Source organism: Pararge aegeria, chromosome 1 (assembly GCF_905163445.1).
Source record: "Pararge aegeria chromosome 1, ilParAegt1.1, whole genome shotgun sequence".
Classification (NCBI taxonomy): Eukaryota; Metazoa; Arthropoda; class Insecta; order Lepidoptera; family Nymphalidae; genus Pararge; species Pararge aegeria.
This window is the reverse complement of record NC_053180.1, coordinates 4,948,837-4,964,336: the sequence shown is the minus strand read 5'-3', so window position 1 is coordinate 4,964,336 and position 15,500 is coordinate 4,948,837. Positions and strand designations below refer to the sequence as shown.

The following is a 15,500-nucleotide window of genomic DNA, read 5'->3' as shown; positions in this document are numbered from 1 at the left end:
ACGAGCACGTCTCGGAGCTACAGCTAAATGTGGCATGTAACGAGCCTAGCTGAAGAGAAGTGCATAGCACGACGGTCGCGTGAATGATTGACAATTTTCAAGGTCATTGTCGCGTTAATGTTATAAGAGTTATAGAACAACCTACATAACGATTGTTCAGGAAAGTTAAGCAGTTGACGTGATTGATACTCTGAGGCTAGTTGGCAGGGTATTGCACAGCGCGGCTATCGCGCGAATCACGGACAATTTTAACGATCTTCGTCGTGTTAGCGAATTATATATTAGAGTTATAGAACAATTGACCAAGATTACCTACCATTGGCTTTTACAACAGGGTTGTTCAGAAAGGTCTCGTAGCAGTCTTGATACTCTGACTCGGATTTTGCGGGGACGGGAAAGGACACACAAACTTCTCTATATCTTGGTCGCGATAGCGGTCGATAAATAAGAGTTAAAGAACAAGTGACCAATGTTACTTACCAGTGGCTCCTACAGCAGGATTGTTCAGAAATGTCACGTAGCTGTCTTGATACTCTGTCGCGGGTTGCGTCGAAGCGGGAGGGGAATGCGCAGCGCGACTGTCGCGCGAATCGTTATCGCTTCCTGGGGCCGGGGGCACGCTTGGTGTCGCGCCGTCTTTATGCGTGTGGTTGAAGTGGTAGATCAGGCCCGCACGTGTTTTGTACTTTGCACCACACACTAAAGTAAAAGTTATATTTTTATATACAAACAAGAAAAATATAACTGAGAAAAGTTTTGATTTTACAGTTTAATAAGAGGTAGAATTACAAATTAGAAAGAAAATTTAACAAGAATTATTACGATATGTACTCAAAAATGAAGTCTATAAATCAATTCAGTACATTCACTTACCGCCATAGTGCCTCCATCTTGCCCCAGCTCGATAAGTCAAAAAACCTTACGTCTAACTTTATAATTTATAAAAAAAATAAAGGGTAACGGAGGCCTACGTCAACAGAACAGAGCATAGAGGAGGCACCACGACGGCTAACGGCGTAAGACTCGCAGTTCCAGTAATTATCCGTCATCAATCAATACCTATTAGATTTTATCCTCCGACATTTTATATTAAAGCGCTCAGTATTATTTTAGGCACTTCGATTAAAAGTGCGGTTAATTTTCGGAACATGACGATTATGACCTCAGTTCTCAGAGGATAGTTTAGAAATAAAGGTCCAATACTCAGAAGAACTCATTTAAGGTCATAGGTAAGTATCGGAATATTTTTCAATATTAAACTAAATAATAAGCGATTACGGTCCAAATTCGCCTATTACTGAATGTATGCTGAATCGTCATTTCCAGGATCGAGAAAGAAATAATACTTTTAGAATGAGGCCTTATAAGATGGTTATGAGCGTTTCAATATAAAATGTGTAATTTTGACGGCCCGTCGTGATTACTTCTATGTTCAGTTCTAGAGGACGCAAGGCTCCGAGGGGCGTTTGATTGATGACTTCAAATCAATGGATCTGCCCTCTGGTTGGAAACACGAAAACTAAACGACCATGTTACAGAGCTCTTCTTACTTAGAACTTAATTTCTATTTAAAGAAAATATTTTAATTTATGTGGCTTAAACTTAATTATTTATTTTCGTCTAATACAATATTTAGGATAGTATTAAAACAATCGTCAACCAAATATCATTGTTTTACACAGTTTTAATTGTACACTAGCATTTTATGCACTGGAAATTATTTTTAAGAGTAGATTTATAAGTTTTTTTTTTGCGTGACCGTAAATGAAATTTATGACAATTTTAATAAGTATGTTAAGCAAAATTACACGTGCTCATTCACAGAGTTAAAAACATTTATGAAATCACAAAATGCAACATGTTTTACCGTGAAACTTATTTTTGTGTGGGAGCACTCTTAATATAGTGTTTGACAAACAAACAATTACTGGTGCAAGCACTTCAACGACTAAAGTCAATTGAAATAAATTGTTTAGCGGCGTCAATTATAACTTATATGATTCATAAATGTCGTTACGTGAACTTATTTATACTATAATTTAATTTTAAGATCATGGCCGTCTAGTATAACACATGAAAAAAAACTTATGAGGGTATGCAAAAAAAAAAAGTAAAAGATCCAAACATTGAACGTCCAATCAGCATTGTCATAAGCTAAAAGAAAAAAATATACGCATTGGATAATTTTATTTCTTATTTAACATAAATATTCTTGTATAAATTCATAACAATCTTTGGGTGCTAATAATAGTTTGGATCTAGAATAACATCGAATCCTAATACTTCCACTGCTTTCAATACACACATTAAATATTATTTTAGCCAATCACTAAATGTTACAATGACTAAAATTTTATTATTTCACGTCTTTGACAACCAAAAATTAAAATGTTTTCACGAATCGGGACCTGGTCAATTAGTTACGCCTAGAGTGCTCTTAATATTTCTTACAATCAAACTGTTAATCTCCTTACAATGTTTACTTTTCGTTAGTTTTTTCGATTTATAACTTAATGCATTGTACATCACAACAATGCATGTTTTAATACATTATTAAATAATATTTTTTATCTGTGTAGTTTAGAACGATGGTCCAAAGAACTACTAACCTTTAACCAGGTGTTGTCTTCTGATTCTGGTATGATTCTAGTCTTACAAAATGCTGAGATTACATTTGACTCAACATACGTCGCATGTTTTATACTTAAGTAGAGTGTTATGAGTATTTTTTAAACTATTTTTTTCCACCCAAATAAAACTACTTGTAATGTTAACACCTGTGCTAAATAATCCTATCGTTTTATAGATATGTACATTTCATACAATAACACAAGGTCAGCGTTTTATTTCAAAATGGAAGACTAAACAATTTCAACATCTAGACAAATACGATATTTCTTAACGTGTACTTTTCTTATTCACACTATAAATAATTGAAGACAATTAAGCACTGAATTTTGAAGAGCAACGCATAGTTTTTACAGGTTTTATTTTTCGAATCTTGGCATAATTTTAAAATTATGAGATACACGAGTATTAGAGATCTTGATTAAACATCAATGAGACAGTTCCCCTATATAATTAAAGTAATGCCACTCGCTCGATGGATTTGATTCGTAAGTATATTAATTACGAATCGATTCGTAAGTATATTAATTACGAATCGATTCGTAAGGTTTTTCACGGTATACATAGATTTGACTATGAATTTGGCAGCGTCGCTCACACATTATTTATTTTAGTGTGGGAATGAGATAAAAAACTGAAAAAGGCAATATCATAGATAGAAAAATAACTAGTAAATAAAATTTTAAACATGTATTTCAAAATGAGTGTCAAATACCAATTACAAACAACTAGAAATTTGTTTGTACCACTAAAATTCAATGTTTAATTTTCTTAATAAATATTTACATTAATGCAAATGGATCGTCAAGCACAGGTGTACACTTGTAAAACTTCTATAAAACTTTAGTCATTGCAAAACCTAAATAAGTCGTCAATTCCTAGATCTTAAACGCGAAAAAAAGAAATAAATAGAACTATCACAGACACATGAGTCATACTGCATACGAAACCAATCAGTGCTGAAAATTTTTTTGACATAAAAAACATTGTGATTAATAAAATTCATAAGACTTTTTAAGACAAATTTGAGTTAAGAATGAACTTTTTACACGAGATTTCTTTTACAAAGGACAAAGATACCGAAATTAAACTTATAATATAAAATAAATTCAAAATTGTGGTAAAAGATGTCTCAATTTTTAGTTTTTCAATGATGAGGAAATATTAATAAATCCATGAGATCCAAAATCGAATTCATGCATAAAGTCATTCGTAGCTCAAGACACTAGAGTACTAATATATAATCAACATTGAAATTTTTATGAGGCAATGTTACTTTGTGTGCAAGATTAAATGCTTATACTTTATACTTACCTTGCATTTATTTTTCTACAAACTAATTTTTCCCTTTAGTCTTTTTGAATATTTTTTCGGTAAATCTATTGGGTATATAGATGGTTTATTTTAAGCAACAATACCTCAAAAAATCTCAATAACCTGATAAAACAATAAGGCGCACCTACACTAAACCTAACTAACTATATTTAACAAGAAATACTCCTCGTCGAACAAACGATATATAGAACGTGTGGCAGTGTCATTAAATTTAGTTGGTGTTATTTCGTACCTTTCTTCTTATTCTAGAGTAGAGGCGTTATACCTTTTTGAACTTTCGTAATTGACAGCTCTTTTAATCGAATGCCGATCTTTAGAAATCCTTCGTAAATATTAACCTTTAAAAAATCTTCCAATTTAATTAATAGTTCTAATTTAATTTAAAGTTTTGGCTACACTTAAACATTCTGAAACATTCATCACCGTGAAACAAATTTTTATTAAAGCGTTACCCAAGGTAGCACATTAGGACCACAGCACTTTTTGATTTACGTTAATGATATTCTAAACTGATAAGGTGGATAATATATCCCATTCGAAAGATTAACAAAGATGCACTTAATCTGTTTATTATACCTAGAAAAACAACAAAAATGATCAACAATGAAAAATGATCATGAAAAACAGGAATGACTACAAATATTCGGTGAAGATATCCGTTAAGGAACTGTTAATATTCACAAAGGTTAATACAAAAGTTCTTAACATTTTAGTAAACAATTAAATGAAAATAAGTAGAATTGTAATAACAATTAATTGATTATTATTTACCTATAATAAAATGTGATGCTAAAAACTATACTAAAACATTGTCTAAGAGAACTATCTAGATGCGTCACAGACAAAATATTACAGACAGACAGATCAGTTATTTTTCTGTGAATGCATATCTTATCTTGCCCTTTATTTAAGTTGAATATTTTACAATTGTTTATTCTAAAGGATTTTTTTTATTTTTTTTTGCAAAAACCATTGTTTCTCAACTTGTTTTAGCAGCTGCTCACCAGTGGGCTGAGAATGTCAATTGACAGCTATTGACAACAAGTAAAATTTGTTTACGAAATATAAAAACAATGGTAATCTTTCTTTCGAGATTCACTTACTCGCTATATACATTCATGCACAACAATAAAAAGGCAATTTCGAAAGTCTGCTCAGGAATTTATATCAAGTATCTAATAACAGACCAATTCTATAACATATTTATATAGTTTAAATTGGTCCATTGATGCAATATTCGAATCATAAGGCATAAGGGCGCATTTACTAACAGATCAATAAACGGGACTTAAATAAGGGGAAACCCCACAGGATTATCTATAGGAGTTAGGAAATTTTTCGAGTCAAATTGTAACACGAATTTATTCCCTGTCGATTAATGTAAATGGGCCCTCAAGCCCCGCAAGCAACGCAGAAAAGCGCAGCGAATATCCGAGCAAGTTAAATCCATCCAAATGCTTCCTGCGTTGCCGTAGAGTCAAGACTAAACAAGTGACAGCTTTCGTCAAGACTAATCATAAAACAGCCTATTTCTTTGCTTAATTAATAGTTACTTATTTTGCTATCTTTCTGCATTCAAAAACCCATATCTAACTTGTCTATCAAAATATGCTTTCTGTTTTTGTCTTGTAGGAAAAAGTTCTAAAAAACACTCTTTCTCGCTCTTATCAAGTCCTTATAAATCGACCCACTATATAGCCAATTTTATACACTATTTTTGACATCTGTTACTCATAACGGTGCTTATTCGGTTGTACACAGATCTCTGAGACCTAAACTGACAAATATAAACATAACGCTATAATTTTCCCGCAAATAATTTAATGAAAAAGATAGACTTATTTTTATACTGATTAATTTGGTTCGAATTGCGGTGCAGAGATTTGCGTCCAACTTAATTAGCACTGATGTTGTTAAAATAAAACATCTAAATATTACATTTCAACAAATACAATGCTCTATAAAACTTTAAACTTTTAAGGTAAAAAAGTATTTCATACATTTAAGGATATTGCTTGCTGTTTTAATCTAAACATTTCTAAAATACGTTAAAACTACCCCCAAACTACATACTAACATTAGTTAAGTTTTTTAATGGTTATTTTCATGATATTTTACCTTTGATTATCTACATGTCCAGATAGAGATTTACTGTCGATATCTTTGAAACTAAAGCGATAAAAATAGCCATTAAACCATTGAACAGTATGTTTACGGATTTTCATTCGTTTTTATAATTCATCCGCAGGTATAAATAGGGCTTATTGAATGTTGATTTCACAGCACTTCTTTCTACACATGTCAATAATCTTTTTACATGACTACATTATCTAACACATTATTACAAGTACGTCAATCTAAGGCCCACTCGATACTGCATTTCTTAAGGCTATTTTTTAATCATTATAAATACCAAAAAATCTTTAAATGTCCGAAAATCATAAATAAATTAAAAACTGGCCTAAAACATCGAACAATAAATATTTTGGCATGATACCCTTAGAACTACTATGTATCTAAAGTGATGCTATATCGATAAAAATATTTTTTAAATTTTACTCAGACTTTATGTAGTATTCTAATTGTGATTAATTTTATTATTTAAATGCCTATTATTTATTGTTTGTTTCAAATTGTGTAAAATTGAGCAATCACTCATTCGAATACGGAGGTACATAATTAAAGGTATTTGTATACTGCATGGTGGGCAGACCAAAATGAGGTGTAATATAAAACAAAATTTTATATACGGCCAGCGGAGATGACCAGCCTCTTTATTCCTCTATATTCGGGACAAAAGACTATCGAATCGCCTAAATCGAATGCCTAAAAGTCTATATCTATAAAAAAAAACTACCAATATGGTCTAACTAAGCGATAACTATTGGTCAAAGGTGCCTAGTTCGTTGTAAGTGAAAACGGCTTCTTTAGCTTTTCAGGTCAACAACTAAACAGGATTTTTGCTAGAACTAGCATTTAAATATCAACACATAAAGACTTTACTTTCTATGCCTACAACTGATCATGTATTCAAATATTAACTCATGAAACATGACCAGGAAACGGATTGACCCAGTTCCCCAATCCTTAACCTGGGTTGTACAAAAGATCAATCAGATTAATGCTCAATGACGTTATAAATTATGTCCTGTCACACTTTACACGTTCCGGTCAGATCTAACAATTGTGTATAATTTGATGTCCGCAAAGTCTACTTAGCGTAGAGTTTGTTAAGACACTGTGTCTATGAACTGATCCTGTGAATTGTGTACACAGTTAATTTCAACTGAAGCTTCGCAACTTGTTGAGCTATGTCAGTTACTCTGGTAGTACTCGTCACTTCCAGCTCTATGGTACCCTGGTACTCGCTTCTGCAAGTACTGTTACTTTTTATTTTAATTATATAACAGACTAAGCAGCTTTCGCTGATGCGTCGATATAATTTCTTGTGCTTTTCATCTTTTTAGGTTTGTCCAGTATATTCTTTAACTGATTCAGTTATTCTGCAGTCACTTCAGGCAAGGCATGTCGCATGTGTATAACTCTACTTTTATAACTTAATTTTAATATTGGAAGACTTGTCGTAAGATTTAATTTTATGAATTTCAAAACTATGCTTATTGGTTAGCCCCTGTACCATGCAGTATATATTAATTCATTTATTCCATCCCACTTTTATTGCACACAGGTAATTTTATACCTAATGTATTCATACGCGCTCCATACAAATATCTAAGAGGGATTATCTAAAAATATTTGGTGAACACGTGCTTTGGCCATTTATTTTATTGCAATACCTACACATGTAGCGTCACGAAAGTTAGAAGTGTGTGAAAGGGGCAGTAGAGAGGGAGTGATGTTTAGGGTAAAACAATAATCCTATCAAGTGCTTGGGTTCTTATGGTATAAAGTAGAAATGTGAGATTTTGAATATAACGAATTCTTCAATCAGAGGTCTTCAAAACCAAGTGTAGATTAAATAAACTGTGATGAAACTATACAACGTGTAAACGAATTACGAAATACTGTTGAAGAGTGCCTTAGTATATTTCACCCTGTAAAAATATGATATCAAAAGGAGGCATTTAATTCCCATACAAACTAATTCAAAACATTCTAAGTTTTTACTTATTTAAGATAAAAGACCGACACATGCATGGTACTACGCTACGCGACACGTACCTAATATAAAGTAACAGGAGTTACTCGAATTTAATTTAGAATGTGATATTAGGGCTATATGATTTATTTAAGTTAAAACTATGGCAGTGTTTTACTCAAAAACTATTAGCGTTCCGGTTTCACAGATAAGTCTCAGAGAGCCAGTAAATAATGTAAAGCCTCTAAAGCCTGTTGAGTAATATTTCGGTTCTCATTTACACGTCGTATTATGCAAAAGTTTTGGGAAAGATAGAAAATTCCGGAAGACTCGAATGAGACGCAATAGTTATTGCAGTGCTTGTTATAGAGATAATACTAAAGAATGACGAATGACCTTGGAGAATGACGCGGTATCAAAAACCGGCATTATTTCTTGCGTCTCGCGTAGTCTGTGAACAGTCATAGGTCTTCATCTTTAAGTCATATTAAACTCTAAATTCCTTCAAACTTAGATACGATACGTATTTTAATAAATTGTATTGATGATGTAAATCTTTTGCCTAATTTAATTTAATTTCTTATAAAATAGATATTCTCTTAAAAATAGCGAAATTATTTCCTCTACATACAGTGTTAAAATAATCAATTAATAAATACGAAAAAACTTATGACTATTTTAATTTTTTTTTCCTAAAGTTAAAATATTGCATGATACATTTACAAGGCTTTTTTTTTGGGTCCATCCCCCATATATCAGGATCACTGCTTGGGGCTATTGGTTAAACCCAACATACAACTAATTAGCTATTTTCAAAAATATTATAGGGAAATCGATAACAGGTTTGCGAGGTATCTGTGCATCAAGGCGTTATTGTTGTCAAAACATCATTTAATACAATTTGTATACAGAACAAAAAAACTCTGTCTAAACACTGGATAAGGCCCTTATATGTCTGAATAGACTATTTTCTGGCGAGATTAGTTAAAATTTCTGATGGTGCCATTTTTTTAGATACATACTATGCTAAGGCGGTTTTTTTGAACCAACCTACTTTTTTCGTCAATGTTTTCGTCAGTGTTTCGTCTAGTCTGTCGTTAGCTGCGTGGAACTCAAACGAGCTCATGAAAACGACCCCAGATGGATCCGAAAGTATATAATAGGTTGGGGCATGTCTTTTCGCATTATAGTATGTATAAGTTTGGCTGGGAGGTGTTAATGCATCCGCCGTATAGTCCTGACCTTGCACCTTCAGATTTCCACCTGTTTCGGTCTCTTCAAAATTCTTTAGGCAGTGTCAGGTTAACATCACGAGAGGAATGCTAAAACTACTTGTCGCGGCTTTTTGATCAGAAGCCACAAAATTGCTATATCAATGGGATTATGTCCACCTACGAGGTGGCAAAAAGTTATCGAACAAAATGGTACCAACATAGTCTAGTTAAATGTAAATCAACTGTTATAAAATGTTTTGAAATTTCTTAAAAAATGCGAAAAAACTTTTTCCCCAACCTAATAGTTTGATACACTCGGATGATAACATAAGCACGGCTAGCTTATAGAAATAAAAAATATATCAAATTTACTTGTCCACCTAATAAGGCAAGGCAACAGAGAAAATATGTTTAACCCCTTTTTATATTACACGCTTATTATACCTACGGATATTATTTTAAACGGTGCGACCTTTTTGTGTGTATGCTGCTCCTACCAATGCTGAGCCGTGCAAAGGGTTTTAATATTTTCATTTAGCTTTGAGGTAAAAGTAGTTAAAGTGGTTTTTCATGCCAACTTAAACACTATATTTTAAAAAAATAACTCGATTGGAAGTTAGTTCAATATATCAATTATTATAACATAACAAACAGCCTTCATCATATCGACCCATGACCGGCCCACTACGGGTCTCCTCCCACAATGAGAAGGGGTTAAGCCGTATTCCACCACGCTGGCCGAATGCGGATTGGTGGACTTCGCTTACCTTTGAGAACATTATGTAGCCCTCTCAGACATGCACGATGTTTTCCTTAAGCGTCGAAGCATGTGATATTTTTAATTACGTAAAACGCACATAACTTAAGAAAAGTTAGGGGTGCTTGCTGGGATTCGAATTAGCCCCACCGAAAGTGAATTCGAGCTCTTACCCACTGCGCTCAACACAACGCACAAACAGCCTTACCGAATATTAATAACGCACTTTTTGCGATTTTTTTCTAGCCAATTTCCATACATTTGTATTATTGTAACAATTTATTTGCAAATGCGCTTACATTCCTCATAAAAGGCAACTAGCGTCAATTTCCTAAAAACCACTATAATCGTAACCAAATTTTAATATATCAAAAACAAGATCTATCGATACCTACCAATCGCTTTGTAACAAACTTTTTAAAAGGGTCAAAAATGTTTGGGCTAGTGTTTCCTCCTGGACTTACGTTCGCATCCGAAGGGTTTCTCCGCGTCGCCGGCCACTTCGTAAGGGAGGAGGGTCGGTGCGCCTGCGCGTTTCCGACCACGCCCCTAAAAGAAATTAACTAGTCATTGTTTTGAATCATCGCCATTATCATCATCATCATCACCATCGTCGTCATTATTATCGACAGCCTATTAACATTTAGCAGCTTGGCACTGGACTTCTGTCTTTCATCATCACCATCAATATCATCATCTTCATCATCGTCTTTATTTTTATCAACAGCCTATTAACATTTAGCAGCTTGGCACTGGACTTCTGTCTTTCATCATTTCTCTTATCATTATCATCATCACCATCAATAGCATCATCATAATCATCACCATCAATATCATCATCATCACCACCACCAATATCATCATCATCATCACCACAATCAATATCATCATCACCACCATCAATATCATCATCATCACCACAATCAATATCATCATCTTCATCATCGTCTTTATGTTTATCGACAGCCTATTAACATTTAGCAGCTTGACACTGGACTACTGTCTCTCGTCAGTGCTTTTATCATCATCATCATCATCGTCATCTTCGTTATTATCGACAGCTTATTACATTTAGCAGCTTGTCACTGGACTCCTCTCTCTCGTCATTGCTTCATCATCATCATCATCATCATCATTGACAACCTATTAATCACCACGTTGCTGGGCACTAGACTCCTCTCATAGGAGAGATGCTTTAAGAGCATAGATCAACCACAACGTTTCATTGAGGGTTGATAGGCTGAGGTAAAAATTATACGTCTTTCGTGTACACACGTGTCGCAGTAGAATGAAGTTGACGGTAATTTTTATTTTTGGTGAAACTTGATAACTTTTTTATTTATTTTTTATTTAACCTATTTTTGTCCCGTTTAATTTTTTGAGGATCGATGAAAATCTTCGACAACGAAAAATTACTTGAAATTAATACCACAGTGAATAGTAAAGTGGTGGGACTTTCTCCTATATGGCCTTAATAGGATGGATAATGATAATTCTTTCCTAACTAGAATACGTCGTAATAATATATGTATAGTAATAAAGGAAACAGTATGTGCCAACTAAGCACAGAAGTGAAAACATGTATACAAGTAGTGCAAACTTACCGCTCTTCCCCGTTTAACTGGAGTATCATCGGGCTGTGACTTCCTCGTTCTCCCCCCGCGGGAACCCGGTCCCGTGGGCGCAACACCGCGTCTTTTACGTCTATTTGCATATGTGTCGTCATAGTAATCTTCGTCCGATTCTGGATCTGGTTCCTCGCCGGTTTCCATTTCTTCTATCGCTAGCTCATCGTAGAACCATTCCTGGAAAGGTTATTGAAATTACAATATTTAAAGCATAATAAAGGGCCTTTGGGAAGCGGTGATAGCCTAATGAGTAAGATATAACAGTGGACAGAGCTCGATCTCCAGCAAGAAACTGAAACCTTTGGAGAAATATCACTTGTTAAACGGTGATGGAAAAGTCGTGAGGAGTCTACATGTCTGTGGGTTCTCCATAATATTATTAGAGGCATGCATAGTCTACAAAACTGTAACTTTGTTAAGTTGAGACAAGAAAAACTGGCATTTCTGTATGGAGCCTGGTTAAACTATCGTCCGCCATATCGTTTTTAATTTCAAACAACAAACCCTTGTAAAGTGTTACATTTAGAATATACAAACATCCAAATTTAAGATTTTTTGAATTAAATGAATGTCTTTCAAACATAGTAAATATTTACTTTGAAGAAAATACACATCCGCATATAAAAAGAAAACATTCTAATGCATAGCAACACTTGTAGTCCAGGGCTGGCATGGCTTTCAAGTTTTTTATTTTCATTTTTGATAAAAAGTAAATTGCCCTATTGCCAGGATAAGGATATTTCATGAAATGCCACATTGCATAGTTAATGTAAGATATTTTTTATTACTTTAGAGATTACCAATTGGGATGATTTTTCACTAGTTTCACACCAAAACCTTCCTACCTGATTGCCAAAAACCTTAGTAAAGTTTCTTCGGCAATCAGGGGATATATTGTTTTCCAAACATTTAAATTCTTATCTTGCATCTAATTAATGTATTTCTTATCTTAATGACTAATCTCACTTCTGTTGTTGGAAATCAATTAGTAAAGTAATTGATAATCATAGTATTCATGAACATAACATCTGGTAGTTTTGGCTTTATTACTGAAATACTAAGCAAATTAAGTTATATAAATTTTTAACTTTACATTTTCTATTACCTTGGGGTCATCTTTAACTGCACTCTGAGATCCATCCCGACTCTCATCGCCAACTAATCCATCAGGTAGACCTGAGCTATTTTCACCATCACCAGTGTTCTCAGCTGCATCCAAGGTGTTCCAGCCCCATCTTGTGGAAGCCATTGTAAGGTATTGTCTGCGAGTTTTCCTCCACCTGAAATTATAAAGAAAGTTAGGAAGGAAACTTAAAAGGCACCTGTTGCTTGGAAAGCAAATATATAAAGCAATGAAATCAGAAGAGCAATAGTACAATCCGAGGGATGCAGTTTGAAAATTTCTCTTAAATTTTATTTAATTATAAATCCCCAAATTGCTCCGTAACACCACAGCACTGACTGCTGTGTGCGGTCGTCAGATTTGTCCACAATAGAATCTGCAGCAATGTCTTCTTAAACTATTTTTAGAATAACTCATTTAGTGATCTTCCAAAACTACAAACCTGAATAGATCTGTATATTTTCCAATAATGTTTTTATATGAAAAAATATCATTAATAACACTTGTTTTTACGTGTGAACCAGAACTCCTCCACTTTCACTATAACATAACACTGATCAGTAAAGATGTATACATTTTTTAGGTTGCCCATTCACTGCGTCATGTCTTTCGGAGAAAAAGTGGTCAATCTTAAACTCCTGAGGATTGAATTCTGACAGTTAGTAGTCAGTGTATTTATGGATTTTACCTTTGTGATGGATATGTGTAGACCTGTCCCTCTCTTGCCCCAGGCATTCTCTGTTTTCTGGTCATAAATAAATTGGAATGGCTCTGTGCAACACCTACAAAAAAAAAGAAGTTTATGCACCTCTCTGTCCCAGTGGGTTCTGAGTATGCAGATATACTCAGTAAATGTATTTTCATAAGAAAAATCCTCAATGCCAACTGAATCTTAATTCGCTCTTTATTGTTATCAATTTAAAAAACAAAAAATGTTGAAAAAGAGCAATCTGCAGTTTCTTGCCAGCTCTTCCTAGTAGATTCTGCCTTCAGAACCATTGTTAGAGTCACTACAAACAAACAGACTTCACAACCAGGCCTACTTGAAATAAATGAATTTTGAATTTTATGTGTATAACATAATTAGCACTAGAATAAGTCAAATATACATTTTTATATCTGCCTATTTCCCCATGTATAACATATCTCATATCACAGATTGAATATGAGAAGTTAACTCTGTACTTTGGTGTGTTGTATTTAAAATTTTAACACATCATAGAATTAATTTGTATTTGAAGGAGTCTATCCAGCAAATTTGAGCAAGCTACATTTACAAAAAAACGATGAACTATGGTCAAAGTTGCTTGCATATGGTGCCTATAGCTTGCTTATGGGAATATAGAATCTATGATTTTCCTATAAGCATTTTTAATATAGAGCTAATTTGTTCACTTTTCACCCAACTTAAATGTTTATCAAGAATGGTAGCTTCAATAATAATCTTTGTCATGTTAGGTTTGCTGTCAGTGATCCATGTCTGTGGAAGAAAAAGAATTTACTAGCAAACCAGGAGTTAACTTAACCAATTAATGGTTTGCTAGCAAATGAGTATGTACTTTACTTCCAGTAAACCAGATAGCACAGTGGGTAAGACTTCAACGTCATTTTCAGGGAAGGGAGTATAAATTCCAGCATGCACCTCTAACTTTGTTGTGGGCTTCTTCTTAGACCAGGGCACGTTTGGAACCCTCGTAGCTTTACTTTTAAGTTGTCGAATTTATTTATCGCCATAAACTAACTCCTATGTCATATTTTACATGTAATGTACACATCAAAAGTGCCATCTATGTGCCTATTTGAATAAAGAAATATTTGACTTTTTAAGTTGTTATTTTATAGCAATTCAAATATGATTTTCTTCAACAGTGAAGGAAAACATTGTGAACCTGCATATCTAAAAGTTCTCTGGAATCCACCAATCCACACTGGGCCAGCGTAGTGCAACCCCTTCTCATTGTTTGGAGACTTATGGCCTGTACTGGGCTGGTTAAGCCGTAATATGATGATGTTGCTGATGATGAAGTTAGGAAATACATATTATTAATTATATTTATTAATTTCTACTTGGGAGAATCATAAGTAAAAAATATAAACCGTACTGTGCTTTAATTTGCATGAGACTGCATATCTAGTGCTTTGTTGATCGAAGATAATAATATTGAAAACAGGAGTATTCCTCAAATCTCATGCAAATGTTGTCAGAGTTCTTGTTACGATAAATACGTTCACTTACCCGTTTGGGTGTCGATAAAAGGCATCCGCATTCTCCTTTCGGCGCATAGTCGCGAATTGAATGTTGAAGAGTTCTCAATAATCTCTTTGTAGCCCGGATCATTAAGAAAACTGAAAACAACAAAACATCACAAATGGAACACGAAAAACTACCGAAGAACATTTTTAACTATAACACTACAATCATTATCATGCGAGGCTTAGTTTATTACACTAAACTAAATTCAAACCTTTCTATTTTAGCCAAATTTGCTTGATTTACAACTTGGATCTCTGCGGCCGCCATTTTATTATTGGGACGCCGATCGATGACGTTTATGACATTTACTTCTGTTTCCTGCCAGTGTTGCTACTTATGATATCGTATATATTTGATTTTTTTTAATAAAGTTTTAAATAAGTTCTAATGAAAATTTTATACTAAAATTCGCAGTAAATGCCATCATAATTCATACGTTTATATGTTTTAAATCTGTTATCA

At 33.7% G+C, this 15,500-nt stretch overlaps 1 protein-coding gene across 2 annotated transcripts in view; it reads right to left on the bottom strand.

Moving 5' to 3' along the window:
- The window catches only part of LOC120637465 (zinc finger protein ubi-d4 A-like), a 36,704-nt gene extending 21,385 nt beyond the window's left edge, over positions 1-15,319 (bottom strand). For both annotated transcript variants that reach the window (XM_039909338.1, XM_039909330.1), the window contains exons 1-7: positions 15,250-15,319; positions 15,021-15,130; positions 13,473-13,566; positions 12,767-12,941; positions 11,638-11,838; positions 10,498-10,582; positions 481-699 (exon numbers count right to left, since the gene is read on the bottom strand). In XM_039909338.1, the coding sequence (XP_039765272.1) occupies positions 481-699; positions 10,498-10,582; positions 11,638-11,838; positions 12,767-12,941; positions 13,473-13,566; positions 15,021-15,130; positions 15,250-15,305 (940 nt within the window). In that variant the 5' untranslated portion in view covers positions 15,306-15,319. The remainder of the gene's footprint in view (positions 1-480; positions 700-10,497; positions 10,583-11,637; positions 11,839-12,766; positions 12,942-13,472; positions 13,567-15,020; positions 15,131-15,249) is intronic.
- Between the last annotated feature and the right edge of the window lie 181 nt (positions 15,320-15,500).